The sequence below is a fragment of the Apiospora hydei genome, assembly GCF_038363865.1.
Source record: "Apiospora hydei strain CBS 114990 chromosome Unknown utg000009l_segment0_segment0, whole genome shotgun sequence".
Classification (NCBI taxonomy): domain Eukaryota; kingdom Fungi; phylum Ascomycota; class Sordariomycetes; order Amphisphaeriales; family Apiosporaceae; genus Apiospora; species Apiospora hydei.
The window spans coordinates 7082088-7107548 of record NW_027117368.1 but is presented as its reverse complement, the minus strand read 5'-3'; the positions used below and the strand labels follow the sequence as shown (position 1 = coordinate 7107548).

The window sequence follows — 25461 nt, the reverse complement described above, 5'->3', positions numbered from 1 at the left end:
GTCGAGTACACACTGTTTGGCGAACTCCCCTCAGACGTTGGTGATCACAGATTTACCAACCAATGCATAAATTGTCATCGCCTCCCTGCCCCTAGAGAGGTACGAGCTACATAATCTGCTATACGGTTCACTTCTGCCACATACGACCATATCCTGCTGAATACTAGGGATCCCGTCCGCTCTCCCATATATAAGCAGCAGAGAGCCGAATCAGTACTAGGGTCGGTGACGACCTGGGAATCCTCGGTGTTGTATGTTTTTTTTTTTCCTTTTGCCAGTCATCTGAGTTTATCCATTTTGATCCTCTGTCGCTAGCTTTGTTGTCTGTTTGGCGCGTCCGATGATTTGTCAATCTTCCCCCTACTGGTCTGGCAACCTAAATTGAGAAGATATTCACCGGTTTTACACACGACCAAGTTATCACCCAACGCTAACCCCGGTCAGAACACCACTTGAAGGTGATCTGATTGAGCGCGTGCTATTGAAAAAACCAAAAATGACTTTTTGACCCTCAAGGTATCCATTTCCACCTTGATGGTGTTGGCTCGTACTTACATAGTGTAAGTGCTCTGCCAAACCTGCTCTGCTAGCGCACTACCACCATATCTTTAGCAAATAATCAGGCATCTAAGGATTTCACATATTCGCATCATCATTGACCCAGTCGTCTCCTCACAAACATGTTGGCCACCTCGCTTCTCATGCTGGCTCTCGCAGGCACTGGCCTGTCTCTGAGACCCAACGAGGTCGATACCACCCTGATCACCATGGTGCAGACATTCACCTCTATCGGATATCCCTCTACATCTCCATTCTCGTCGTCTCCTTCGGCCATCTCTACGACACTTCCCGTTCCCAAGGCCGACGACAGCACCAAGGCGTTCCTCATCGGCGGGTTGATCAACGAGAGAGCGGTAAGCAAGGCCGAAAAGTGCAGATACATGGACCAAGAAATCTTCGTCGACAAGACCCTGCGGTTCCTCGGCGTATGGAAGCCGGACGGCGGGGTGTCGGCGGGCTCTGATGTGTTGGCGCCCAAGCAGCTGCTCGAGCGTCTGGTTCAGTACCAGGACGCCTACCGGCTGGTTAGCATGGAACCGCCAAGGGTGATGGTTCAGGCCCTCTCCGCGAACTTCCCAGACAACATCGTCGAAGAGATTCGGAAGATGAAGCACATTCTTGACGATCGCGGCATCTTGCGCGGCGGCAACGAGCGTGTCCTTGACGCGCTGGATATCATCTTTGATGATTTATGCGCCGACACGGGGAAGACTGCTCAAATACCACTAAAGGTGCAGGAGATGGTGGATGTCGTCCTCCGTGGAATATCTGGGTAACCATGGTTTAACCTTACCTCCCAGACAATCAAGATTGGGCGGCAGTGGTTCCGGCGGTTCGCCGTCTATATTTCATCGAGTTGCCATGTCTCATATTTACACAGTGTCAGCCTTTACAGCTAGATCCTTCTCTATATCCCCAGTTGCGCGTTCTTCGCCAACAAGTACATCTCCTGGAGTGATACCCAATCTCGCAGCTTCGTCAAATGTGAAAGTGCTATAGTAATCGACGTCATCTGTCTCCGCCAAGCCAGGTGGTGGAATAATTTTGTTAATACCCCAGTGGACCAAGAAGCTGACGGCGAAGCCCAGCGGGAAGGCCAAGCTGTAGAGGTTTGTGCATGCTTCGGGCACCTCGATCGCCGGGTTGATGTTGTGAACAAAGCCGGGAATCAGGTAGGAAAACCCAATGACCCAGGACGAAAAGGCACGTAGATTGACGCCTGTTGAGACTACGATTAGATGATGGATATCAGAAAATACTGAATAAAGGAGTTACTTACCATTCCAGTAGTAGTACAGTCCACCTTTGCCAGGATGATAGAGGTCTGACAGCTTGATCTTCCTCTTCCTCAGTACCCAATACTCGCAGACCATTATGCCGACGATGGGTCCGAGGAACACGCTGTAGGCAGACAAGACGCTGATGAAGACACCTGCCGAAGATAAGAGCTCCCAGGGGCACATGGCGATGCTAAGGACTAAGCCGATATAAGCACCACGACGGATGTCGATGTACGTCGGCATAAGACCGGCCATGTCCACTGGAGATGTTCAGTCAGTGACGACCTTCAATATTGAAACCATCTTGGGTAGAAACTTACTTCCTGCAGAGAACGCGTTGTCGATCGTGTTGATGGCCAACTGGCAGACCACCAGCCCGAACCCCGCAAAGAACGCCGCCGCCCGCGCCCCAGGCGAGTAAGACGTGTCGAGCCACTTCTGCACCAAGTCGGGCGGGTTCCAGACAGCCTCGCCGTAGATTTCCCGAGATGCGGAGGAGGCGAGACAGCCGAAGAACGGCATGATAATGCCGAGCAGAACGATACTCGAGTACTGGCCCAGGACCTGGTCGCCGGGCCGGCGCGCAAAGCGCGAGTAGTCGGGCTGGTTCGTCAACCCGACCGCGATGGAGCCGATGACGGCCGTCGTCGCAGAGACGATGCCCCAGCCCAGTTCGGAGCTGCCCTGCACGGTGGCCGGCGCACTCAGCAAGGACCCGGCGCCATGCGCTGCTGAGAGACACCAGATCATGATGCAGATGAGGGTGATGGCGGAGATGATGTTCATGTACAGGATGGCAAAACGGAGACGTTCGGGCTAAACGTGGGGGAATCGGTCAGTGGCCAGCTAGGTGTAATCATGTCTGGGGGTCACCATCAAACTAGAGCAAGATCTGCCTTACTTTGAACCAGAGTATGGGTATCATGAGTATATTGAACAGTACCCAACCGACAAACTGCTTGGTGTCCATATGTGCCGACTCCGGGAAGCGGTTCCGCATATTCTGATACGACGGAAACACCGCGGCCAGGATATTCTGCACGCAGAGCCCGCCCGTCCAGGACTGGACCGCGAACCAGACGAGCGAGAGCACGACGCGCTGGACCAGGATGAAGTACTGGCCGTAGACGCCCCAGACGAAGCGGCTGACGACGGGGAAGCCGACGTGCCACTCGGCGCCGACGTAGCCGTTGAGGACGGCGACGGCGGCGGTGCCGAGCTTGCCGAGCACGAGGGCGACGACGGCCTGCCAGACCGAGAGGCCGAGGGCCACGAGCGACGCGCCCAGCTGCCAGTTCGAGATGGCGATCTGGTTGATGGCCCAGAAGGAGACGTAGGCCCAGCGCGTCCAGGTCCGCCGGTGCGGGGGCAGCGGCCGGATGTCGTCGTTGATCCAGACGTTGGAGACGGCGCGCGATTGCGACGGGACCCGGAGGCTCTCCGTGAGGGAGGAGAGAAAGGCCATCGTAGAAGATCAGATGGCTTCACCAAGGCAAATAGAGAGAATTCGCAAAAAGGAGATGTCGCGACGACCACCTTCGCAGGGAAGGTTACTTCTACATATTAGTTCATGTCGTGGGCATGCTCAGCATTTCAACCGAGGAATTCGAGATTGGCAGATAAGATAGCGCAGCCCGTGTAACGCTGATCCCTACTGCAGATAGATCAGGTTTCTTGCTGTATGATCATGTTGTCTGGTGACTTGAATACAATTTGTCTGGATTAGCGGTACCGGGATGTGCGATCCACAGCTTCGCCGAATGTGAAGCGGTGGCATGTTATCTGTCGGCAATGCGATTCATTTACAATCTCGTAAATGCACTGCAGCGCGACATCGGCATGTTCCGATATCTTCCCTCCAACCCCTGAACCCCGCGATGTGCTCCAATCTCCAACCCCACACCGCCCCGATTCTATCTCCAAAAGGGCCAGACGACTACCGGCTGGACTCCGACTCCTGCCTCGTTTGGTTAGCATCGCCGTACCTGCGTGGCTTATCAAGGTTTAATATGAGCGAGGCCGATTGCGACCTCATCAGACTAAGATGGAATACCCATCCTCGCTTCAGAGTCTTATTGTAAGACGACGCCTACAGCGACGAGTCCCCCAAACGTCTGTACCTCAGGACATACTTCCGCCCGAGTCTCGACAACGAGAAAATGGGAAGCCAAAGCGTTGAGATGCCAAAGACTGTCCGGATAGGCGTCGACGTCGGCGGTAAGTATTGCCCCCGGTCAGTAGAGTCCGAAACTGAACTAACGTGGCCCTTGCAAGGCACCAATACGGATGCCGTAGCGATCAACCCAACCCAGCAGTCCGAGCCCGGCCGCGGCGTCCTAGCCCACCACAAAACCCCACGACCCCGGACGTCACCCTGGGCATCGAGGCCGCCGTCCGCACCGTCCTGGCCCAGTCCCAGCTCGCCGCCTCCGCCATCGCGAGCGTGACGGTCGGCACCACCCACTTCATCAACGCGGTAGTAGAGCAGGACGCCCGCCGCCTCCGCCGCGTCGCCGTCCTGCGCCTGTCCCGCAGCTTCCTGCGCGAGATCCCGCCTTTCTCGGAGTTCCCCCGGCCCTGACCCGGATCATCCGCGGCTACGTCGGCTATTGTGATGGCGGCCTGCACATCGACGGGTCCGAGGAGGCCCCCGTGGTCGAGGCGCAGGTCGTGGAGCGGTGTCGCGAGATCCGGGCGCTGGGACTCACCGCCGTGGTCGTCGTCGGGGCGTTCTCGCCCATCGATGAGGTCTTTCACCAGGAGGATCGGGTGCGGGAGATCGTGCTGCGCGAGATGCCGCCGGGGACCGACGTGGTCGTGTCGCACGAAGTGGCCAACATCGGCCTCCTCGAGCGCGAGAATGCGAGCATCCTGAATGCCGCCATCCTGCAGTACGCCCGGCGCACCGTCCGAGGCTTCCGCCGCGCCATGAAGGCGCTGGACCTCCACTGCCCGCTTTTCCTCACTCAGAATGACGGCACCTTGCTGGATGCGGCGGCGGCGGCCAAGATCCCCATCCGCACGTTCAACTCCGGGGCGACCAACTCGATGCGCGGGGCTGCCTATCTCGCCGGACACGACACACAACATTCGTCCGCCATCGTCGCGGATATCGGCGGGACCACGACGGATGTTGGAGTTCTGCTCTCTTCTGGCTTGCCGAGACAAGCGTCGGCCTACGTCACGGTTGCGGGCGTCCGGGTCAACTACTCCATGCCCCACCTCCACTCTGTCGGTCTGGGCGGCGGCTCTATTGTCCGGCACACGGAAGATGGGGAAGTGACTGTCGGACCGGGCTCGGTGGGTCATTATCTCACACAGAAGGCGTTGGCCTTTGGTGGTGACGTGGTGACCGCTTCTGACATCGCCGTTGCCGCTGGTCGAGCCAAGATGGGAACGTGCGCGGTCAAACTCGATCGGGATCTGGTCACGAATGCCGAGCACCAGATCAAGAAGCTTCTAGAGGGGGTCGTGGACTTGATCAAGACCAGCCCGGAGCCTCTCCCCGTTCTGCTCGTCGGTGGCGGTGCGGTTTTATCACCTTCCACTTTGGAAGGTGCTTCGGAGTTAAGGCTGCCCCCTTTTCATGATGTGGCCAATGCCGTCGGGGCTGCCATTTCGAACGTCGGTGGCACAGTGGATGTCATTCAAAGCGTAGAGGGCCAATTGATACGAGAGGCCGTCGAGCGCGCCAAGGCAATGGCGATACGGCGGGCCATTGACGCTGGCGCAGAACGGGATAGTGTCCGGATTGCTGAAGAAGAGAGCTACCCGGTGACCTACGTAGCCAACAAGCTGCGGACGGTGGTGAAAGCGATTGGGAAACTGGACATCAACCTGAAATCAGGACCGTTACCCGAAGAGGACTTTGAGGACGAAGCCGAGGAGGAAGGGTCGGAGGTGGCAAAAGACCTTTCCATGGTCGTAACCGAAGAGCCGGAACCCGTTGATCCCTCGACATACCGGCCTACGGTTATCCGGAACGAATCAACGGGTATCCTGGAATGGCACATCAGCGAAACCGACATCAACTACCTGGCCGATGGCTGCTACATCCTCGGCTGCGCCGGCGGGGGCAGTCCCGCGGCGTCTCGGATCCAGCTGCGCGACATGCTGCGCGCCGGCCACACCATGCGCGTCATCGACGCGTCCTCTCTGGACCCCAAGGCCGTGGTGTACTGGGGCGGCCACATGGGCTCGCCCGCGACCTCCAATGAGCGGCTGCAGTCCATCGAGACCGTGTACGCGTTCCGCGCGTTGATGGAGTACCGCCGGGAGCCGTCCTTCGACGCCGTGATTTCGCTGGAGATCGGCGGCGCCAACGGACTCGAACCGTTCCTCGTCGGCTCCTCGCGCTTCTTCGACTGTCCCATTATTGACGGAGATTTTATGGGAAGAGCTTATCCCACCTACGTATGTGTTTTCTTTTGGGCTTTATCCGTTTCTATTCCGGTGTCTGAATACTCAAGTTGTCGTAAACTTGCCCCCTATATCCCTCCTGTGAGACAATATACTTACGTTGAGAGTCTGTAGTGGCAAACTACGCTCGCGGTCCACGCGCCCAACGAGTTGGTCCCTTGCGCAATCGACAGCGGCGACGGCAAGACGATCCTGATGGTGCGCGCGCCCGACGATGAGATCGTGGACCGGGCCTTGCGCGCATCGTGTTCTGAGATGGGCTCGCGGGTGGGGATGGCGTCGTGTCCCACCACGGCTGAAAAGGTGGACAAGTTCGCGGTGCTGAGGACGGTGTCTCTTGCGTGGCGCATCGGGCGCTGCATTGCACGTGCCGAGGCGAACAATACGCTGTCTACGGTGGCAGAGTCTATTGTGCAGGAAGCCGGGGGCGCGAAGAGCGCCAAGATCCTGTTCAGGGGTAAGATCGTGGCGGTGGAGAGGCGGCTGTTCAAGGGGCACTCGCACGGATCTATCACCATCGCCGGCCTCAGCACGTCTGAGGAAGAGAACAGCGGGACGGGCCAGCAAGGAATAATGCCCGCCGTCAAGACGGGAGGAACGCTCATGATCCCCTTCAAGAACGAGAACCTCTTCGCCGAGCACACGGCCGAGGACGGGACCACCAAGACCGTCATCGCCTCTGTCCCGGACCTGATCTGCGTGCTCGACACCTCGAGCGGGCGGAACTTGGGGGTGCCAGAGTTCAAGTACGGGTTCCGGGTCACGGTGCTGGGCATTACGTGTTCTCCGAGGTGGACCGAGACGCCGGCGGGTCTGAAGATTGGTGGGCCGAGGGCTTTTGGGTACGATATGGATTACCATCCTATCGGGGACTATGTTGAGCCGAAGAGTGTTATTGAGGAGTTTGCACCGACATACTAAAGTGGTATGCGTCTCGCAATAATAGAGTTTCATATCTAGCAATAGTTACACAGAGATAAAAGCCACTTGTATCTCGATGTCATCTCTTCTTTGGTGATTAGGTCTCGGAGCAAAAATATATCATCCGAGGTTGCTTCTGCCGACACTCGCTCTGAAAGGTGAACGTATAATCTAGGTAACCGTGGATATATAAATGGTTAATCCTATACCTCAAGCTGTAGGTAAGGGTACAAAGGGATGGTTGCCAGATTCCATAAGCTGGCCACCCCTGCAACGGGCCATCTTATTAAAGTATAGAGAAATATACCTTTATATATCGATAGCTATTAAATTAAATAGTAAAGCCTTATACCTCCTTAATCTCTCTTTCCCTCTTCTCTTTATTATCCTTTTCTAATAGCACACCTTTTAACCATGGGCCCTATTAACCCCAAGTACTATTTCGTCCATTTCTGTATTTAGCCTAGTTTAAGGGCGATGTAGCGTTGTATTCAGGTAAGCCAATCTCCATACTCCTATCTATGCTGGCTGTACCAAGGTGCATATGCAGCCTCCAATACGGAAGCTTGGCGTCTTATACCTTATTGGCGCTTTGTATTTTGCCGAAGGCTCTCACGATTACGAGATAAACAAGGACCACTTGGCAAGGCAGCTGCCTCCATAATGGTGTGTAAGACTGCCTCGGGGGCGAAACACTGCAGATACAGTGGATCAACTAAGTTATAACACACAGCAAAGGTCTTTTCCCTTCCTTTCTTCTCTTCACCTCCTAACGCCACATCCTACCTAGAAGCCGCTCCTAATATTTTACAACTACGAAACTCGTATAGTGAACCAGCAGGAAAACCTATACTATACGTATAAAATACTCGATGGGCACGTTGCAAGCTTCCAGCAGTCCGGCGAAATCTAGCGACCAAGCACCCAAATGCACCCCCCTAGTGACCATGATTCCTACAATCTCACCATCACCTCAAAGGTCAGCTCCAAGGAAGCCAGCTACAGTGTTACTAAGTGAAACTAACCCTGGGACTTCAGACTGATATCAGCAAAGTTACATTCCCCCTCTCTGGCCATGCAGGATATGCAACAAAGGAATATGGTGCGCTGGTCGGAGGCGTCAGTGGGAGCCTAACCTTTACGAACGTGACATCATTTAGCTACTTGAAACTTGAATGAAATCCGGCGCTCGAGAGCATCGCTTTTCCAGACCTTGTGTCCTTCGACATGTTGGACATCATTGACGCCCCGGCCCTCACTATGCTCAACCTGGGCCACTGGAACGGGCCAGCAAACAGAATCAGCATCCGCAGAGCCCCTAAACTCGGCCCTGCACTCGACCGGCCTCATAATGAATTCGCGTCTTTTAATGCTTCTGATGCGTTCATAATTGAACTGGAAGACGCCGGCTGGGTCCTCTTTCCAAATTTGACCAGCGCCGGGCGACTGGAAATCATTAACAGTGATGCTTCTTTCGATAAGCTTGACAAAGTCGAAGATCTCGCGATAGCGAACCCTGGGGATACCCGTGCTTATGTTCGATTCGATACCTTGCAGAACGTGTATGGGTTCCGACTTGGAAACGCATCCGTCGATATTGAACCATTATACGTGGCTGGGACTGACGCCAAGAGACATCCCAATCTGGTTGTGCGAAACTCCATGGTTATCGGACCCTGGGATAATGACCCCCGCAGACAAGAGCTCCTGCCAGTGAACATCTATCATCAAGCCATGGTATTCCCCGCACTATACCGGATGGGCGGGGATTTGAACATTACCAAGAACTCGGGCATCCCAGAAATGTCCTTCAGTGGCTTGACGGGGGTCAAGAGACTGTACATCCTGAACAACCCAAACTCCACGGTGCCCGGCGACTTTTCCGCTTTGGAGGAGGCGGATCTCATCCACATCAACGGCATCATGAACACGTATGTGGTAGGGTACTCACTCCTCATACCAACCAGCTAACGCGAGCAATAGGACCACCAATCCCGCTCTGTTCCCGCGCCTGAGTAAAGCGGCTGAGGTGAAGATAGACGCTTGGAATCCCGACTTTGATTGCTCCAGGCTTGTCCATATGAGAAACACGGGAATCATCGGCTACCTCTCGTGCAACGGCACGAACGGCACGACCGGGGAGGACAGGAGCGGCGGTCCGAACCCTTCCACTCCACGAGAAACAGGCCTGCCTACACCGGCATCGGCAGGGATCGGTGTGGGCGCGGGAATCTTAGCACTTGGCATCATCTGTGTCTTGGTCTGGCTGATCATGTCGTATCGCCGCAAGCTTCGGGCAGCCACGACCGCGGGATCCGGCGGTGACAGCAAAGACGCCTCCGACACAATGAAGGAGGTATCAACAGGCACTCGCCAAGAAGCCAGGGTAGAGTCCGGGGGCAGATTATTGCCGCACGAAGCGCAGTCAAGAGAGGTAGTGGAGTCTGGGGGTACGGCGTTACGTGCAGAAGCAGAAGAGGAGCACGTTGCCCGCCACTCCGGCTATTCTCATCGGGAGAGCAGGGGACACCCAGTTGAGCTAGGCTAAGACTCGCTGGTAGAAGAGGTTAGAACTCTTATTTAACTTGCGGCGTTGTTCCTTCTGGCTTGCAGTCCAGCGCAGTTTCTTCGATCTCATGGCGATGCGATTCAAACCAAGCTGGGGCGATATTGGCGCTTCGGGTCCGATAACTTGATCGAGATGGCCGCTGTGCTAATGCCTTAAAGCTGACATACGGACACCAATGTAGGTGGACAAATAACCAGCAACTTACTGTGTTTTTGTTCTTCCAGGCTTTGGTCATGGCTCTGGACCCCGATATTACACTGCCTTCATCTCATGTTCAACTATTCTTTTTCATTGCATTGGCTAGTCCGCCTAGCGGTGCGAAGAGGAAACCCCCATCCTGAAGTCTCCTTGACACGGCATGACGTTGGGTCAAGTAGCTACTTCGCAGCTGTAGTCGTTTTCATTCCAAATCCGGTGCACCTCTACACTTCTGACAATTTCAGTCTTTTATTGTCACCTTTCTTCGCTCGTTCTAAGTACGCTTCAAGTCATACTTGGTGAAGAAAGCCCGTAGCACAGGTATTACCTGGGCAATAACAGTGACTGCGGGCCCTGCCACGAGAAGAATGGACCGAAGAGCAAGCGAGTCTAGTCGGTGCATCAGTTGTGCTGATCTGAGAAGCGAGGGATGGTGGTGTTCACGTACATGACTGGTTGGTCTCGGGCATTTCTGTCAGGATGGATTGCATGGTCATCATGAGAGGACCAACAGCTCTCAACATAAGATTAGAACGTGAAGGAAAAAGAAGGCGAGTGACTCGATAGGTTTCATAGGGCACTTACAAGGCACTGACACTCATACTTGTGGAAATACCGATCTTGTGCCTTTTGTGCATCTGCAGGTTGCGCACTATGCCCCACGGGAAGAGAGCAAGTGTCAAGTCCATTAGACCCGAGTAAACTGATAAAATCGAGTCGGTTAGTCGTGGTTTCCATCGTCAGTCCGCTTCCGTAGGTCCCACGTGGTGTGAATACTTCGGTTCAGTCCCAACGAACGGACCTCAACGTCAGCAGAAACAAAGGCGCACATAGGATAGATCAACCGCAAACACAAGGAAAAAAGGTTTACCAAGGGAGGTAGTAATCGCTCCAACCACGTATCTCTCCGGCCAACATTGACCCGGAAGATAGGGACCCCTGTGTAGGCATTCCCCAAGACCCGACTTGGGCCCTCCTCGCAGAGTCTCGCCCAGCAGGCCAGGGCGCTGAACCACAAGACCACGTTCAAGCTCGCGACGAAGAAGGACAACACCCGCCGTGTCCATGGCTCGGTTGTCAGGCGCAACAGAGTCACCATGTACGCCGTCTTGCTGAGCCCGGCGGCGACGGCGGCGCACGAGCTGGCCGCGAGGAAGAGAACGACAGGGCGTCCGTGGGGGACGGGGTCGGCGGACCAGCCGGCGCGGAACATGGCTGTGATGCAGGCGGCAGTAAGGATGATGGTGAACTGTTGTGCCACGTTAGTGGCATACGACGACACTCATCTTATTGGCGCGGACTCGGAGACTGGATGAGATGCTGATGCATGAATGGATGAGAAGCGGCTTGTGGGATGGAGAATGGACACAATTCCAAAATTACCACAGATATTCCCAGAACCAAATCATCCCACCACAGCATGCCGACTCGAAACATTCGGCACCAAATTCGGAGTCCTAGCGATATGGCCGCGAGTGCTGCGAAAGTCCATGCTGCTGCAACGACCATGATGTCAGGATCCGGCACCTCGCTCATTTTGTTCTTCGGCAGAGAGACGATTAAAACAGCTTAAGGAATTTTCCTTGGCAAGTAGTCAAACAGGGTATCAAGAAGCTTTATGGAGACTGTTGCCAATAAATCGGGAACCAGATCGTAGAAATGGGACATCGAGATCGAGAATCATCCGCTTACCCATTGCCCTGCCAGCCAGGCTTATATACATGTGGTGAGAAATCAACGGACCCCAAGCACATACTTTGTTGCTGGTCTGACGAGCTGAAAGAAGATAAGAACCTCCCATTGGTGTTTGTAAAGATTTCCGAGCATGTAGCAGGCAGTGCATTGTATTGGGGGCCAGATGGGCACATGGGGGTTGAGCCCGATACGAACACCAATTGGTGCAGCTCTTGCGAATCAGAAGAGTGTCTTGCTCCGATCAGTCCATCCCGATCTGACGTGAGATACTTATGATACTTGAAAGTAGACACGGGGAGTAACTGGAGAATGAATTCCTAGTTGTAGACCTACTATGTAAAGCATACTGGTGTTTGTGGATCGACCCGGCCCGTTCACCGTTGTACGCCACCTTTCTGTGAGAAGTCTCAGCATTGCCCCTGGAGATGCTCGACGTTTCGGGGATTTTGGTCAAATTGGGGGTTATTATACCCAGAAGACATGAATGCCTCCAACATAAGGACACTCGAATACCGGCTTATTATTGTACTAAGCAACAAGGAGGATGAGAAAACCAATGCTTTATATTTTGATACGAAGATAATGGAATGAGGGGATTTAAGAGACGCTGATCGACGTTGACGACGTGCGATTGATTTAAAGGAATGAACATTTCAATGTTTGGATGCACGCACTTTGTCTCCGAAGAATTGGCAGTGGGGAGGCCTCAACCGCGCTACCGGCCGACCATTGGATGGGGCTGCTTGGGAGGCTGATAGTGGAGAGCTGACTCTGCGGCGCTGAATCGCTGCCCTCGGACTGATTTTGCAGGCGTGAGTAGCGGCCTCTAGGCTAGAAACAAACCCTTTACTGCTCATGTGTGCTCTGTGAGAAGTCATCAGCTAGAATTGAAGGACTCAACATATACTTTGGTTCAATGCTAATTGCACGCAACCAAACGTTTGAAGTGAAGTCCGCCACATGTCTTTATTGGCACATACACCTGTATCGATGCCGCAGCATGAGATACTACCGCGTTTGCTAAATGCTACAAGCTTCACGTACTGGTAGCGCAATGGAAGGTCATGAATGTTTGATTTCTGAAGCCACCAGCTTGAGGTGGTGTTTGCTTGCTACCCCGCGCTAAGACAGGCAGCCATGGCAGCCTAGAGGACCGACAGACTGCTGAACACAGGGCGCTACTTTAGCCTCGACACTAAAAACGAGCCTCGACTCCTATTTAATGATTCCATCCCAACTCAGGTCGATGCCGTCTCATTTCCTTGGCTTCCAGTCGCGAAACCCCAGTAAGACAAGCATAATCATCTCAGATCATAAGTAATCATGAGTTCCGCACCGATGGCTTCTGCTGGAGAGCGCATTCAATTGCCCGGCTTTGGTTTGCCAATGCAAGTTGCTCCAACCCCTCATCTTGCCTGCGCCTGTGGCACCCTAGGCGCTTGCTGACTTTCTTGCCCGTCGATAGGCAACATCTCCCACCATGGTCGAGAAACCCTGCAAACTCCAAGCGATTCCCCCATGCCATTGCTGATTACTTCGCTAGCAATGGCATTATGGAACGGGAATTGCGCATGCTGGCCTTTGTGAACCAGATCACAGACAAACCAGACTGGCACAGAAAGGTATTGGATGAACAAATCGTCCAGAAATGGAAAGAGGAAGCTGTACGGTTCGACGAAACCTTGGACGATTTCTACCTCTCGGAGAAGATGTTCGAAGTGGTAAGTATGATTGGTCAATATACCATGGCCATCTATACATGCTAATCGCGTGCAGTGTCTGGAAGAGCTGCGCGAAAAGGCGGCTGTCTTTGAGAAGACTAGTATGGTCCACGTCCTAGACTCGGAGCTAACTGTGGTCAAATCCGACTCCATGGTCCCGGCTGAGCTTCAACAAGCGCTCCTTACTGCGGTTAAGCCTCTGGAAGATGTCCCCGAGAACCAGAAAGACTGGCATCCGGGATCAGACAACCAGGTGCTCGACCTGGTGCATCCATCACTTTTCCCGTTGGTGTACGGGCTCAGCAGAGTCTTGCCGGTGGGTAAGGTGCCGCTGGACGAATGTGCCAAGTACACTGGGCGGGGTGAAACGATTCCCATCGACACCAGTCCACGAACACAGGTGAAGAAGACGTCGTAAGTCATGTCGCTGTGGTAGCGAGAAACAAGTCAAGCTGAAACTATCATAGGTGGGCAGACGAGGTGAGCCCCGAGGCTTGGGGAGAGTTCCAGTGGCTGCCCGCCAACGTCGAGTTCCGGGGTGATGAAACGAAGATAACCAGCTACATCAACGGCCTGCACCCGCAGAAACACAAGGAACTGTACGGCGTCTTGGAGCAGCTCGTGGACAAGGCAATCCCTCTCTGGAGCGACACCCTGTCGTGGTTCCATACCAGGACCCGGATAAACGTTGGGGGCACTGGAGCCGATGACTATGAAATCCCAGACGGACTCGTGTATGATGGACCAGACAACATGATCGGCGTGAGCGAGTCTGACGACGAGTATGAAGAGCGGCTGGAGATGCTGGAAGACTCGGACGACTACCGGGACTGGAAGGACGAGCACCAAGTCCTCATCCAACGCGAGCCCCACGACCACCGTCCCTTCGAATTGACGGTCCCGGGAGGCCAGGAGCGCATCGATCTGCGCACCCGCTTCGCCGACTCGGGCCTGCAAGTCATCTTCAAGCTGGCCAACATCCACCTGACGCCCGACAAGCCCCAGTACCCCGGCGGCACCTGGCACGTCGAGGGCGCGCTGAACGAGCACATCTGCGCGACGGCGCTGTACTACTACGACCAGGCCAACATCACCGACTCGCACCTCTCGTTCCGGCAGGAGCTCGACGTCGAGGAGCTCGTCATGCTGCCCGAGCAGCACCAGTTCCGCTCGTGCGAGGCGTACTTTGGCATCGAGAACGAGGAAATGGCCGTCAAGGAGCTCGGGCGCGTCATGACCCGGACCGGCCGGCTCCTCACCTTCCCCAACGTCCTGCAGCATAAAGTCTCCGGGTTCGAACTCGCGGACCCGACGAAGCCGGGTCATCGCAAGATCCTGGCCATGTTCCTGGTGGATCCTCACGTCCCCGTCCTATCGACGGCCAACGTGCCCCCGCAGGACCGGAGGTGGTGGGCCGAGGAGCTGCGACATGCACCCGGGCAGCGACTGTCGAGGCTTCCGAAGGAGCTGTTCGATGAGATCACCAATGGGGTCGACGACTTTCCGATCTCCTGGGAGCAGGCGGTGGATATTCGAGCGCGGCTCATGGACGAGAGGGGGCTATTCAAGCTAGTGTCGGAGAGGCTATGGAATCAGTAAGTAATGTCATAACAAATCCCCTTTGCTACCCCTCGTCGCATCACTAACCGTGGGGTCATTTAGAACCATTTCAGTTTCTGCGAGCATTAACAATGCATCAAGGAAGAAGCTGCTGTTTTCAATGTGGAATTAACGGATCACCTGCCAATATGAATAGAAGCGCAGGCCAAGTCACTTTGCTATGGGATTGATGCCAGATACACCGGGTAGCTAGCTCTTCACTTCGAACCCATCATACATACCAGCTCCTCATCAACATAGAATTGTTTCCATATGCATACCCAAGCTACAATTTCGACCATAACCTTCCCCACGCCGACCGCAACGGCGGATACCTCTCTTCTGCAGGTGGAAGCAGCGCATCTAGCTCGGACGTGTTGAGCCAGCTCATGTCCCCACGAACCTGGGTCAGATCCGTCACGCCACACAAGCGCATGGCTGTTTCCAACTCGTCCTTCAAAACTAAATATATCAATTGCGTTAGCTAAGTTCTTGCATTTCAAAAAGTAGTTTCATGCCGTGTGAACTTACTGCTCGCACAATGCTCGACCCCATCCCTGCCATAGGCAATCGCGCACTGAAAGGGTCTACCGATCCCCACTCCTCTAGCCCCGAGACAGAACGCCTTCAAGATGTCGGAGCCCCTCCGCACGCCGCCGTCGACATAGACCTCCATCTTTTCAAAGACCTCGGGGCAGTCGCGCCGGAGCTCGAGCAGGACCAGCACCGACGAGGGCGCGTTGTCCAGGGCGCGCCCGCCGTGGTTCGAGACCACGATCCCCGCGCAGCCCGCCTGCAGCGCCTTCTTCGCGTCGGCGGCGGACTGGACTCCCTTGAGGACGATGGGGAGCTTCGTGCAGCGCCGGATCCACGGTAGGTCCTCCCACGTCATCGTCGAGTCGATGAAGCTGCCCGTGCTGGCGGCTAGTCCCGCCCCGCGGCCTTTGGGACCCCCCGCCGGCTTCCCATCCACGAGCACCGGCCCCAGATCCGCTGCCCGGATCCGCTCGTCCGCCTCGCGCTTCGAGACCACGGGCAGGTCGACAGTGACGAGTATGGCCTTTACCTGCGGCAACTGTTTCAACCGCCGCAGCGCCTCCTCCGTCTTAAGCCGGTTGCGGTTCACATACAGCTGGAACCAGAACGGCTGCTGCTTATCAGGCACCGAAGCGATCGTCTCCTCGACCGTCAGCGAACCCACCGTCGACACGCAGTGGACGATACCCGCGGCCGCGGCCCCGCAGCCCAGCGCGGCCTCGCCCTCGGGCCCGCCCGTCTTGCCGACCCCCATGGGCGCGATCCAGACGGGCATGGCGACGGGCTGGCCGAGCATGGTGGTCTTGGTGCTGGCGCGCCCCACGTCGCGCAGGATGCGCGGGCGGAACCAGAGGCGCTGCCAGTCGCGCGCGTTGGCGCGGAGGGTGAGGAGGTCGTTGGAGGCGCCCGCGATGTAGGCGTGGGACTTGGCGGAGCCGTGCTTCGCGAAGGCGTCCTCGAAGTCGCGCAGGTTGATGAGGGCGCTCAGTGGTGGGGGCCTCAGCTCCTCCTCCTCCTCCTTAGCAGCAGCAGTAGGAGCAGCTCCGGGACGTGGTGGTGGCGCCTGGGAGGAAGGCGACGGCTGCCGCCATGTCTCGGGCACGGTGGACTCGTCCAGGTCGCCGAGCTTGTCCGAGGCGGGAAGTTCGGTTTCGATGCGCTGGGGCGTGTGGAACTCGTTGTAGATTGCGGATGCATCCTTACCAGCCCACGTGTAGATGACTTGTGTTCCCGCGCGAGCAGTTGTTAGTTCGAATGTTTTTTTTTTGTGTGTGTGTGTGTGTGCCTATGGTGACACTGGGCTTCAAGAAAAAAAACTCACTATCGGCGCCACCAGGGTGCTCCGGCGCGAACTTGGTCAGGTCGTACACTTTGCCGTTTACGACCATCCAGCAGTCGTCGGGTGATGCATGTCTCGTAACGAGGGCGGCGTCAATCTTTGGGGCCATGGTGACAGCGACAGCTTTGGTGGCCTTTGGTTGCTGAACGTGATGAAGATCGATCCGGTCTACTCTGGAAGTCGGCACCACGCAAGTTGTTGCAGTCTTCAGACGATATACCTCGGGGCTCAAACCCCCAGCAGTGTCGACGTTCCGAGGTTCTGACTTCAAACGAACCTAAGGTGTAGCTCGGCATAACGTACAGCGAGTGGCAGCGCGGGGCAACCGTTTTCCCACATGCACTAACCTGAGGTGTTAGCTCAGGCACCTTCCCCAGATCCCCCAACCCCGGCGATCTGCGATCAGTATTCGCATCTCAGAAAGGCTACTGAACATAAGTAGAAGATTGATGGCTCGAGTATTTTTCGGAAATCAATTGTGGCACCCAAACGGTATGAGATCCGATCGCTGGAAGTCACAACATAGCTTTTTGTATCTAAGGAGCTGGAAAAAGAAGGTTGGCAATGTTCAGCACTCGAACCTGCGCCTGACCGACCATGGCCCGCGCCTGTGCTTGGGCGCTGCTAATGAAGGCAACATTACAAGCACTTCGCTCTGCACTTTCTACACCTCTCCATCTGACTTATGTAGCATCTTTTACCTCGCATGCATTCATCTCGGTGCCTAAGCATACGGGCTGGTAGCATGAAGTGCCTAGCCAACTAGCCCAACGACGGCTCCTCGTTGATCGGCGCCTGCGTCAAAGGTTTCCAGGTGGATTATCTGGATGACTGACTTCGTGTCATGTCTGATACCGACAGAGGTAACATGGCAAACTGACAGGACACGAAGAACATGAGAATCCCCCATCATGGAAGAATGGCATTTGTAAAAGAACCGGATTTAGATCGGTGCCGCGATATGCTAATTTCCTCAGACAGTGAACAGTCGTATCCTGCCATCTGTGGCTACTTTTCAAGTCAACCATGTCTGGCCCCCAGTCCGCGTGTCCGTTCTGACTTCCCCACACCGTTGTCTTGTCTTTTGGGTATTCTCCAGTTTTCGTTCCTTTCCTTGTTGTTTCTTTGATTTCTTTGCTTTTTCTCAATGCTGGTATCCCGAGACCGAGGAATATTTGCTTATGCCGTCGTGCAGGCGCCTGACGGGACCCTAATTGCCACCCAACCCCTCAAGACACAACAACGTCAGTTCGACAGCCCCGGCTAACAACCACCACCCACACTCGGCGGGGAGTGCCAGGTTTGCAGGGTGCTAGATTTCCTCGGAAGAACACCACGGGACGTGCCGCGTGTAGGGCTGCACCCACCTAACTTGACATGACACTGCCGGGGGTGGGCTCCAACCTTCGAGGGAGGAACATGCAGCCAGGCTCTGTCGCAGACTCCTGGCAATCCTCGCATGGTGCAGTTGGCTCTATCCGATTGGTTTTCTTCCTTCACAAGAAACCCTCCTCTGACTGCCGGAAGAGGGCAGCATCCCGTGTGTGTTTGGCGTTAGCACATAATCGAATACCCTACCATTAGAACCAGACTAACCGTTGCTACTGTCTAAGCCCGGCGATAACGTCTCAATGGACGTTCTACTTCGAACAGCGGCAATTCGCGACCGGTGGCAATCGGATGCACGCAACACGACCATCGTTCCGCGGAAGCCCACCCCATCGCCATTGTCTCTTGTCGCCCCTGTTCGTAAACTGCTGCAGGCCAACTCGAGCTTGTCCGCCCTACAGACTACAGTACCCCCGCCGTGGGGCAAAAGGAGCGCACTAGCTCGCAGGCAGCAGGCCAAGCAACTAACGGTCGTGTCATCCCAAGCTGCCGAGCTCCGAAACATGTCTTTAACAATGGCCATGGGGAATTTGACAACGAGACGTTGTTGGTGTGTTCCGTACCCATGGTGGATACACCAGACCATTTAGCATGTCGAGACCCCTAGCCGCATAAGGCGTTCAACTGCGCTCTCCCTTGGGCTCCGATGCTCCCCAGCATTGGACCCTGGAATCCCGCTGTTGATGTATGTATCCGCAACTGCGGGTTGTTGCAGACGCCACCAACCCCCCATAGGCTCACAGGTCACATCTGTCATACCACTCCAAGCCGACCGTGATCGCAGTCGCTAGAGTCGCAAGGCTAACCACCTCAACATGAGTGGGTGTTGGCTGTTTGCAGTACAGGGGTGGCTGTCATTATTGACAGATGGCCTGGCACCCCCTCAACTCAACTGTCTCGCCCTCCAGAAATGATCGGCAAAGCTGTTCCCTCCCCGACATCGACAGACTCTTCAGCTCGCGCATCCTCATTCTCCCCAACCCGGAACTTTGTAACATATCACAAATGAAGACAAAACCCTCGAGCGCTGCGGCGTTAAACTATTGCACCCATACCTATAATCAATTGGTTTATTCTCAAGGTACGGAATGACGTATTTGTTCATTTTGCAATCAGGCCTTCGCTCGAACTTTTCCCATTTACCTACCAAAACCGTTCGGTGAAGATTGTGGCTATCCCTCGCCACCACAGCGCAAGAAAAAAGAAAGAATGCATGCGACCCCTTTTACCCAAGCGCGACTGATGTAGGAAGCACCTGAATCAATCCGAGCGACTAACACTTCCACCAGTTCGATGGTCTTCGCAATTACAGCGAAACCTGTTTTCCTGAGGCGGTCGGCATTGCGGTACCATGCGGAACTTCCGTCAAATACAGCCGGCTCGTCCGGTAAACGGCGATGGCGTTGAATCAAAAGGACATGATCCCAACAAGCGCCATACAGTTGAAGCTTGCCATGATTGCCGGAGATTGAAGATAAAGGTTAGGCCAACTGACATCGACCATCTGTGAGTGCCACAAACAAATGCTGACCCCAGGCGCGCTCAGTGTGATGGCGGCAGGCCCAAATGTACCCATTGCACGACCAAACGAAGGGCGTGTGGATATATAGCCGACGAAAGAGAGTCTCGCAAGTCTCGCCTCGACGCCTTGGAGAAGTTTGTCGACAACCTCAGAGACTTGCCAACAGAACAAGCCGGCCAACTACTGCAGGGCTGGCGAGAGAGCCGTGGTCGACTCGATTCCGTCCCGAAGCTTGTTGAAGCTGCGAAAGATGCGGCCGACACTCCAAGCGACTCATCCAACCCGTCCTCATCTATATCCCCGGACAGCTACACCACGCAGCACGTCGTGCCGCATGCGACATCTACCGCGGGTCCTAATGTACCCCACAAAGCGTCTTCTCACATCTCACACCCTTCGAACAGGTCATCCATTGACTCTCCATGGCGCCAGGTCTTACTCTGGCTACCACCGCCTGAGCTCACAAGGCGATTTGTCGAGACATTCTTCAGCTGTAGCGGCAAGCTGTTTCACGTCTTCTCCAGGGAACAGATCGATCAATGCTTCGAAGCTACCTTCCATTCGCCCAATAATGGCAGCCTAGAGTACAAGGCTGACGTCTGCTGCCTGATGACGGTCGCTGCAATCGGCGCGCAGTATGAACACGAGGTTATCGACCTTGAAGCCCAACACACCTTTTATGATGTTGCCAGGCATCACCTCGAGGCCGTCATCCAGGCGCGACCTTTGGATGCCATCAAGATCACCACTTTGTTCTGCTTGTACAATATCATGGATAAGACGACGGTAGCTGTTGCATACGTCGGTGAGTCCCCCTCCGTTTTTATGTAAGCAAGATTTCTAACTCGGTTTTAGAAATCGGCCTTGGTACTTGTAGGCGATACAGATTAGAATGCAAAAGACCGCCGCAAGGAGATTATCCAGAAGAGAAGTGGGCTGAATATCGAAAAGCATGGCGATCGCTGATTTTCTTTTTCAAGGTGAGTTACAGTTAACTCCCAGGTCATCTTGGTATTAACAGCAGCATATAGCTGGCTATCGGCTTCCTTGGGCTACGTCCCGGGTAATGACAGTGTGCCGCTCGACACCCAGGTGAGTTCAGTTGCTTGGATACGTAGCAGAGCTCTGATCTGATTGCCATGGAAGCTTCCCGACCTAGAGATCAACATGTCGACGGACCTTGCGGAAAGTACTTCTACCCCCTTTACCACGATATGACTGACTGTGTGATGCTAACACCCCGCACAGTCGTCCAAAACGAGATGGCGAAGATCGCCCTGCTCAAGGCGAAAGTAATGCGGATGCATCTGGCGTTCAAGGAACTCACACCACGCTCGATCCAATCCATCATGGACGACCTGCAGACATGGTACAGTCGCCTTCCTTGGCAGATGCGCCTGGAGAACTTGATGTATTCCGAACATAGCGCAAGCATCCGGCGTTCCGGATTTCACGTCCACCTTCTATACCTGGGCGGCATGATGCTGTGCTACCGACGGGTTGCTGCTCAGATTACCCAACCTATGCAACAGCCGCGGGAAATTCCTTTCCCAGAAGGAGAAATGACGTTGCTGCTTGATCATTGCGAGCAGGCGGTCGTCGCAGCCGCCACCTCCGCCCGGATATTGCGCTTGCTTCTTGAGGACAATGGCGTTTTCAAACGTTGTTGGTTGATCATGTACGAATCTCTCTCGGAATCCGATCCAAGTTTACCCACCACATCCTTCCCCAACTGACATCCCCTCACAGTTTCCAATCATACACGTCTTGTGTCATCCTCCTGCATTGCGTGGCGCAGAAGCAAGTCCACAACTTCGTGGTGCAGGAGTGGCAGGAGGAGCTGATGAAAGCGGCCCACTGCCTGCGCGTGCTCGAGTTCTGCGGCACGCTCGACCCGGTCGCGGCGCAGTTCCACCGCGAGCTGTCGGCGATCCACCGGCTGCTGGACCAGACGGCGCCGGGGTCGAACCCGGAGGGCACGACGGCGGAGCTCGTGAACCTGCCGGCGGCGTCACAGCCGCTGTCGACGGCGTCGCAGGGGCGCTACCTCCTGACCGTGCCGCCGAACGCGGACCCGGCCCGGGCCCAGCTCAGCGCGGCGCTGCTGGGGATGCTCTGCAACCCGTTCGGGAACCACTCCTTCCGCAAGCTGGCCGAGGAGACGGTCCTGACCCGCCGCTGGACCGGCGGGTCCACCGACCCGACCCGCCTCGAGGCCACGCAGATGATCGAGCGCCTCGACTGGGACTACGAGAGCGCGCAGCCGTTCCGGCTCAACGTCGGCAGCCTCGCGCTCGGCAGCGGGAACCGCGTCGCGCCCATGATGGAGCTGGGCGGGGTCGAGGCCGTGGAAGCCGCGGCGGGGGTGGGACAGGGGATGATGCCGACGACGCCGGGGCCGACGGCGCTGCCGCCCATGGCGTGCGCAGGGGCGCAGGGCTGGGTCCAGGACGCGCTGGCGCCGCAGCAGCCGGCGGGACCGGCCGCTATGCAGGATGAGATGATGTTTGGGCGCATGCGGATTCCGCAGCCGTGCGGGTGGGTTCCGAATGAGCAGCTTCGGGGTCATCCTCCGAATTGTTAGTGGTGTATTTTGGGTTTTGGAGTGAGCGAGCAAGTGTGTATGTATGTTCGGTTGCTTTGGCATGGCGTTGGGTTGCTTTCTATGTTCTAAAACGCCGCGGTCTGTCATCAAGTGTTCGAAATATCGAATTACCCCTGTATTGAGTCTCGTCCCTTGAAGGCCTTTTCAAACTGTTTAGTCCACCTCCGGGTGTCTTGATACTAATTGACAACAAGATCATCATATGTCGTTTCAATAAGCAGGGGGTGGTAAATCCTCTGTCAGCCGATTGGTTAGTGCAGATTCGCCCGGGCAGTATGGGTGTTGAATCGCGCTCATATGCTAGGCCGACTACCAGTCTGCATGCTTCGTGCAGAGTACCAATAGCACGAACTCGCTAGAGCCCGTACCAAGACCGTAAGGCATCTAAGCGTTACAACATGCAGGTCTAATTTCAAGGCGACTGACGTTCTTTGCCCACTGAGGCGCTCTTTGGGCGTCAAAGCCCGAGTCCTGCATGACACTAATTGACCTGTATCGAGCTAATTGGCCACGGTAGATTAGCCTTGGGCCAGGCTGGGATGGTCAAGCATCAATTGGCTGGGCACAATTGTGCTGTTGTTGCTCGTGTGTACTCGGTAACGTCGCCTCTGCGCATTTTATGTTGGAGACGGTCCTCCTGGCGATCCGTTAAAGCTTCATCATTTCTCACCTCTTAGATCGAAAATGGCTTCTTCAGTTGACCATTTGTACCGCTGGCCAGTGGTGTTTTCCTCGAAAGTGTCTAATTCGCGTTTCTCTGGCAGTCAAGATATTTTGTCGGTGTACTCAGACGAAACCAGCCTCGATATCATCGAGATTTTCGCCGACTCAAGTCCGTTTGCCAATGACAGTTTCAAGTCCGAGCAGTTCCTACGGTTCTGCGGACCTGATGCACGTAAATCCGAGCATCTGAAGCACCTGGATTGCAAAACGGTGAATGTGCTTTTACTCAGCGAAGTCGCTACTCTAGGACCAAACCCTTACCCATCTGGCGTTGCATTGACAGCCAGGGGGCTATTCCAGACACTCCACCAACAAGTAAGTGCAGCTGCAGACTTGCATGTCTCGTTTGATGCTGACCCTAAGCGACAGCGTGTGCAACGCCAACTAAGCGAAAGCACGAGTTGTGAGGACACCCGAGTGTAAGTATCGTTCAAGTATTTATATATAAAGGTTATGAAAGCGCTATTCTGACAGCTGCCCAGCTTTGTCACTAATCTGAGCCGCTACGCCCTGCTTGCCTTGGCTGCAACCGCCCCATGGGAAGCCATTGCCCCTTTACGAGATGCAATCTACCGGCATTTAATGATGGAATCGCATTTCATCATTGACGTTGCGGTAAGCAATTTGAATGCAGTCTGGCTTAAATTCATAAGGCATGCTGACATTACTAGGCTGACACGATACCTCGTTTCTCACTGGAATTTCATCTTCCAATGTATACAATCAGGCGCTCGGAGGCGCTCTCAGCGGATCCTCGCGGCTTACGGAAGTATCTCAATATATCATTCTTATTCCAAGACGATTTGTCCATTGATGGTTCATCAAGAAATGAACAATACCTCTTGGAAGCGCAGACATCGTGCATGATTGTTGGGCAACACAACACATCCTGGAAGGCATACATGTTTGCAGATACCTATTTTGACGATGAAGACCCAGAGTCAGCAGTTGAAGTATGGTTTCCCCCTGCCATTGGAGGCTCCGGATATTGCGACGCCAGACTCTATTGGGTGCTCTTACTGAAACATCAGGCAAACCTGGTCGAAGGGGAGTGGCACCACACAGTCAATACCCTTATCGGCTTCTCGAGAAAATATGTAAGATCACAAGACGCATCCAGAGCGCTTTCCTGATTTGAGCTAACAGATGGCCGAGCCACAGAAGGACCGATATTGTGATCCGGCCGACTTATATGACAACCCAGGGCAGAGTAGGAATGGATACGATCATCTCGAGGGGGCAGCCAAGGCTCAGTTAATGCTCTCCTCCTCGACCAACATCCTTCAGATGCTGCTTCAAACACTGAGCAACATCATCGAAGCTTGGAATTTATTCAGGTCCGGCGACATGAGACACTTACAAGACAGACCTGTATCAAGTGGCATGGACAGGCATGACACGTTCATTCGAATGCTGATACACTCTTTTGATGTACTCCAGCAGTTGAAGCGTCAGTTGGAGGAGGAAATCAACGACACACGCAATCTCAGTCGGCAAATACAGCATAGGATCGAGCTCCTCACTAGCATCGAAGTCTCGTCCACGCAGGTGGGATTGTCGCAAGACGTTCGTTTGCTGACTTGGATAAATTTTGTATGCTCCCATAATACGACTTGATAACATGGTAACCTGGCTAACATATGTACTTCCTAGGCGTTCCTGCCGATCATGGTGGCTGCAGCATTGACAAGTACACGCCCTGGGTTCTTGCCAATACCGGAGAGTCCAATATCGCTTATTGTCACACTTCTAACCATAGCATCTTTGCTATGGATTATCTTGAGTATAGTTATTGATACTACCCAGCTTCATGGCCCGCTCTCGAGCAAGGTCAAGACAATCAGGATGATTTGGAAATCTATATCCAACTGGGCTATTCATGCTTTCCGCTCCAAGAAATCTGAGTCGCAGTCGGATATCTTTGTTGGAACACGACAGGAGCTTGGCTTTCAGAATCTCAGCGCAGATAGAGCCCCCATGTCGCCATCCAGGAAGGAATTCCAATCTTCGGTTCGGTCAGGTGATTCCTACATCTCTCCCAGACCCTGGATTATGCCGTGGATGTCAAAAGGTCACCCCAGTCTCTCCCTACCTTCCATCCAGTACCAAAGGGCTCAGCGATGGCCTCTAATCAGGTTCGGGGCAGTCAAATTCCTCTCTCAGCGCCGCCCAACATTTACCACACCAACAAGTTACAAAGAAACACCTCAGAGCCAAATGGCATGGCGGCCGTTAAGGATCATAGGCCAGCCGCTCCACCACATCCACGAATCTCTCGCGACGATCCAAAAGAGCTATATAACGAGAAGCTCGCGGAGTCCACCGAGGAACGGCTGTCAAACCCCACTTGTTTTGAGTCTTTAGCTACCGGCAGCACCAATAG

The 25461-nt window shown here is 54.7% G+C and overlaps 10 protein-coding genes across 10 annotated transcripts; 6 read left to right on the top strand and 4 right to left on the bottom strand.

The window, feature by feature from the left end:
• Positions 1-680: 680 nt before the first annotated feature.
• Positions 681-1337, top strand: PG997_014056 (uncharacterized protein; the record flags this gene model as incomplete). The annotated part of the gene is made up of 1 exon (XM_066818370.1): positions 681-1337. One exon carries the CDS (start codon positions 681-683, stop codon positions 1335-1337), a length of 657 nt encoding a protein of 218 aa, XP_066664062.1.
• Positions 1338-1433: 96 nt separating this feature from the next.
• On the bottom strand, positions 1434-3306 carry PG997_014055 (uncharacterized protein; the record flags this gene model as incomplete). The annotated part of the gene is made up of 4 exons (XM_066818369.1): positions 1434-1789; positions 1841-2101; positions 2162-2657; positions 2743-3306. The coding sequence occupies 4 exons, from the start codon at positions 3304-3306 to the stop codon at positions 1434-1436; spliced, it is 1677 nt and encodes a 558-aa protein (XP_066664061.1).
• A 412-nt stretch (positions 3307-3718) lies between these two features.
• On the top strand, positions 3719-7181 carry PG997_014054 (uncharacterized protein; the record flags this gene model as incomplete). Its single annotated transcript, XM_066818368.1, has 5 exons — positions 3719-3810; positions 3937-4062; positions 4116-4317; positions 4377-6254; positions 6375-7181. The coding sequence occupies 5 exons, from the start codon at positions 3719-3721 to the stop codon at positions 7179-7181; spliced, it is 3105 nt and encodes a 1034-aa protein (XP_066664060.1).
• A 1227-nt stretch (positions 7182-8408) lies between these two features.
• Positions 8409-9729, top strand: PG997_014053 (uncharacterized protein; the record flags this gene model as incomplete). Its single annotated transcript, XM_066818367.1, has 2 exons — positions 8409-9112; positions 9165-9729. 2 exons carry the CDS (start codon positions 8409-8411, stop codon positions 9727-9729), a joined length of 1269 nt encoding a protein of 422 aa, XP_066664059.1.
• Positions 9730-10669: 940 nt separating this feature from the next.
• PG997_014052 (uncharacterized protein) lies at positions 10670-11484 on the bottom strand (the record flags this gene model as incomplete). The annotated part of the gene is made up of 2 exons (XM_066818366.1): positions 10670-11197; positions 11332-11484. The coding sequence occupies 2 exons, from the start codon at positions 11482-11484 to the stop codon at positions 10670-10672; spliced, it is 681 nt and encodes a 226-aa protein (XP_066664058.1).
• A 1712-nt stretch (positions 11485-13196) lies between these two features.
• Positions 13197-14963, top strand: PG997_014051 (uncharacterized protein; the record flags this gene model as incomplete). The annotated part of the gene is made up of 3 exons (XM_066818365.1): positions 13197-13364; positions 13420-13778; positions 13850-14963. 3 exons carry the CDS (start codon positions 13197-13199, stop codon positions 14961-14963), a joined length of 1641 nt encoding a protein of 546 aa, XP_066664057.1.
• A 286-nt stretch (positions 14964-15249) lies between these two features.
• PG997_014050 (uncharacterized protein) lies at positions 15250-16948 on the bottom strand (the record flags this gene model as incomplete). Its single annotated transcript, XM_066818364.1, has 3 exons — positions 15250-15425; positions 15495-16721; positions 16822-16948. 3 exons carry the CDS (start codon positions 16946-16948, stop codon positions 15250-15252), a joined length of 1530 nt encoding a protein of 509 aa, XP_066664056.1.
• A 1522-nt stretch (positions 16949-18470) lies between these two features.
• On the top strand, positions 18471-21577 carry PG997_014049 (uncharacterized protein; the record flags this gene model as incomplete). The annotated part of the gene is made up of 5 exons (XM_066818363.1): positions 18471-18778; positions 19765-20555; positions 20606-20730; positions 20872-21415; positions 21576-21577. Coding segments are annotated over 5 exons (1770 nt in total).
• Positions 21507-22397, bottom strand: PG997_014048 (uncharacterized protein; the record flags this gene model as incomplete). Its single annotated transcript, XM_066818362.1, has 2 exons — positions 21507-21749; positions 21798-22397. 2 exons carry the CDS (start codon positions 22395-22397, stop codon positions 21507-21509), a joined length of 843 nt encoding a protein of 280 aa, XP_066664054.1.
• Positions 22398-23039: 642 nt separating this feature from the next.
• On the top strand, positions 23040-24211 carry PG997_014047 (uncharacterized protein; the record flags this gene model as incomplete). Its single annotated transcript, XM_066818361.1, has 3 exons — positions 23040-23497; positions 23561-23693; positions 23750-24211. 3 exons carry the CDS (start codon positions 23040-23042, stop codon positions 24209-24211), a joined length of 1053 nt encoding a protein of 350 aa, XP_066664053.1.
• Between the last annotated feature and the right edge of the window lie 1250 nt (positions 24212-25461).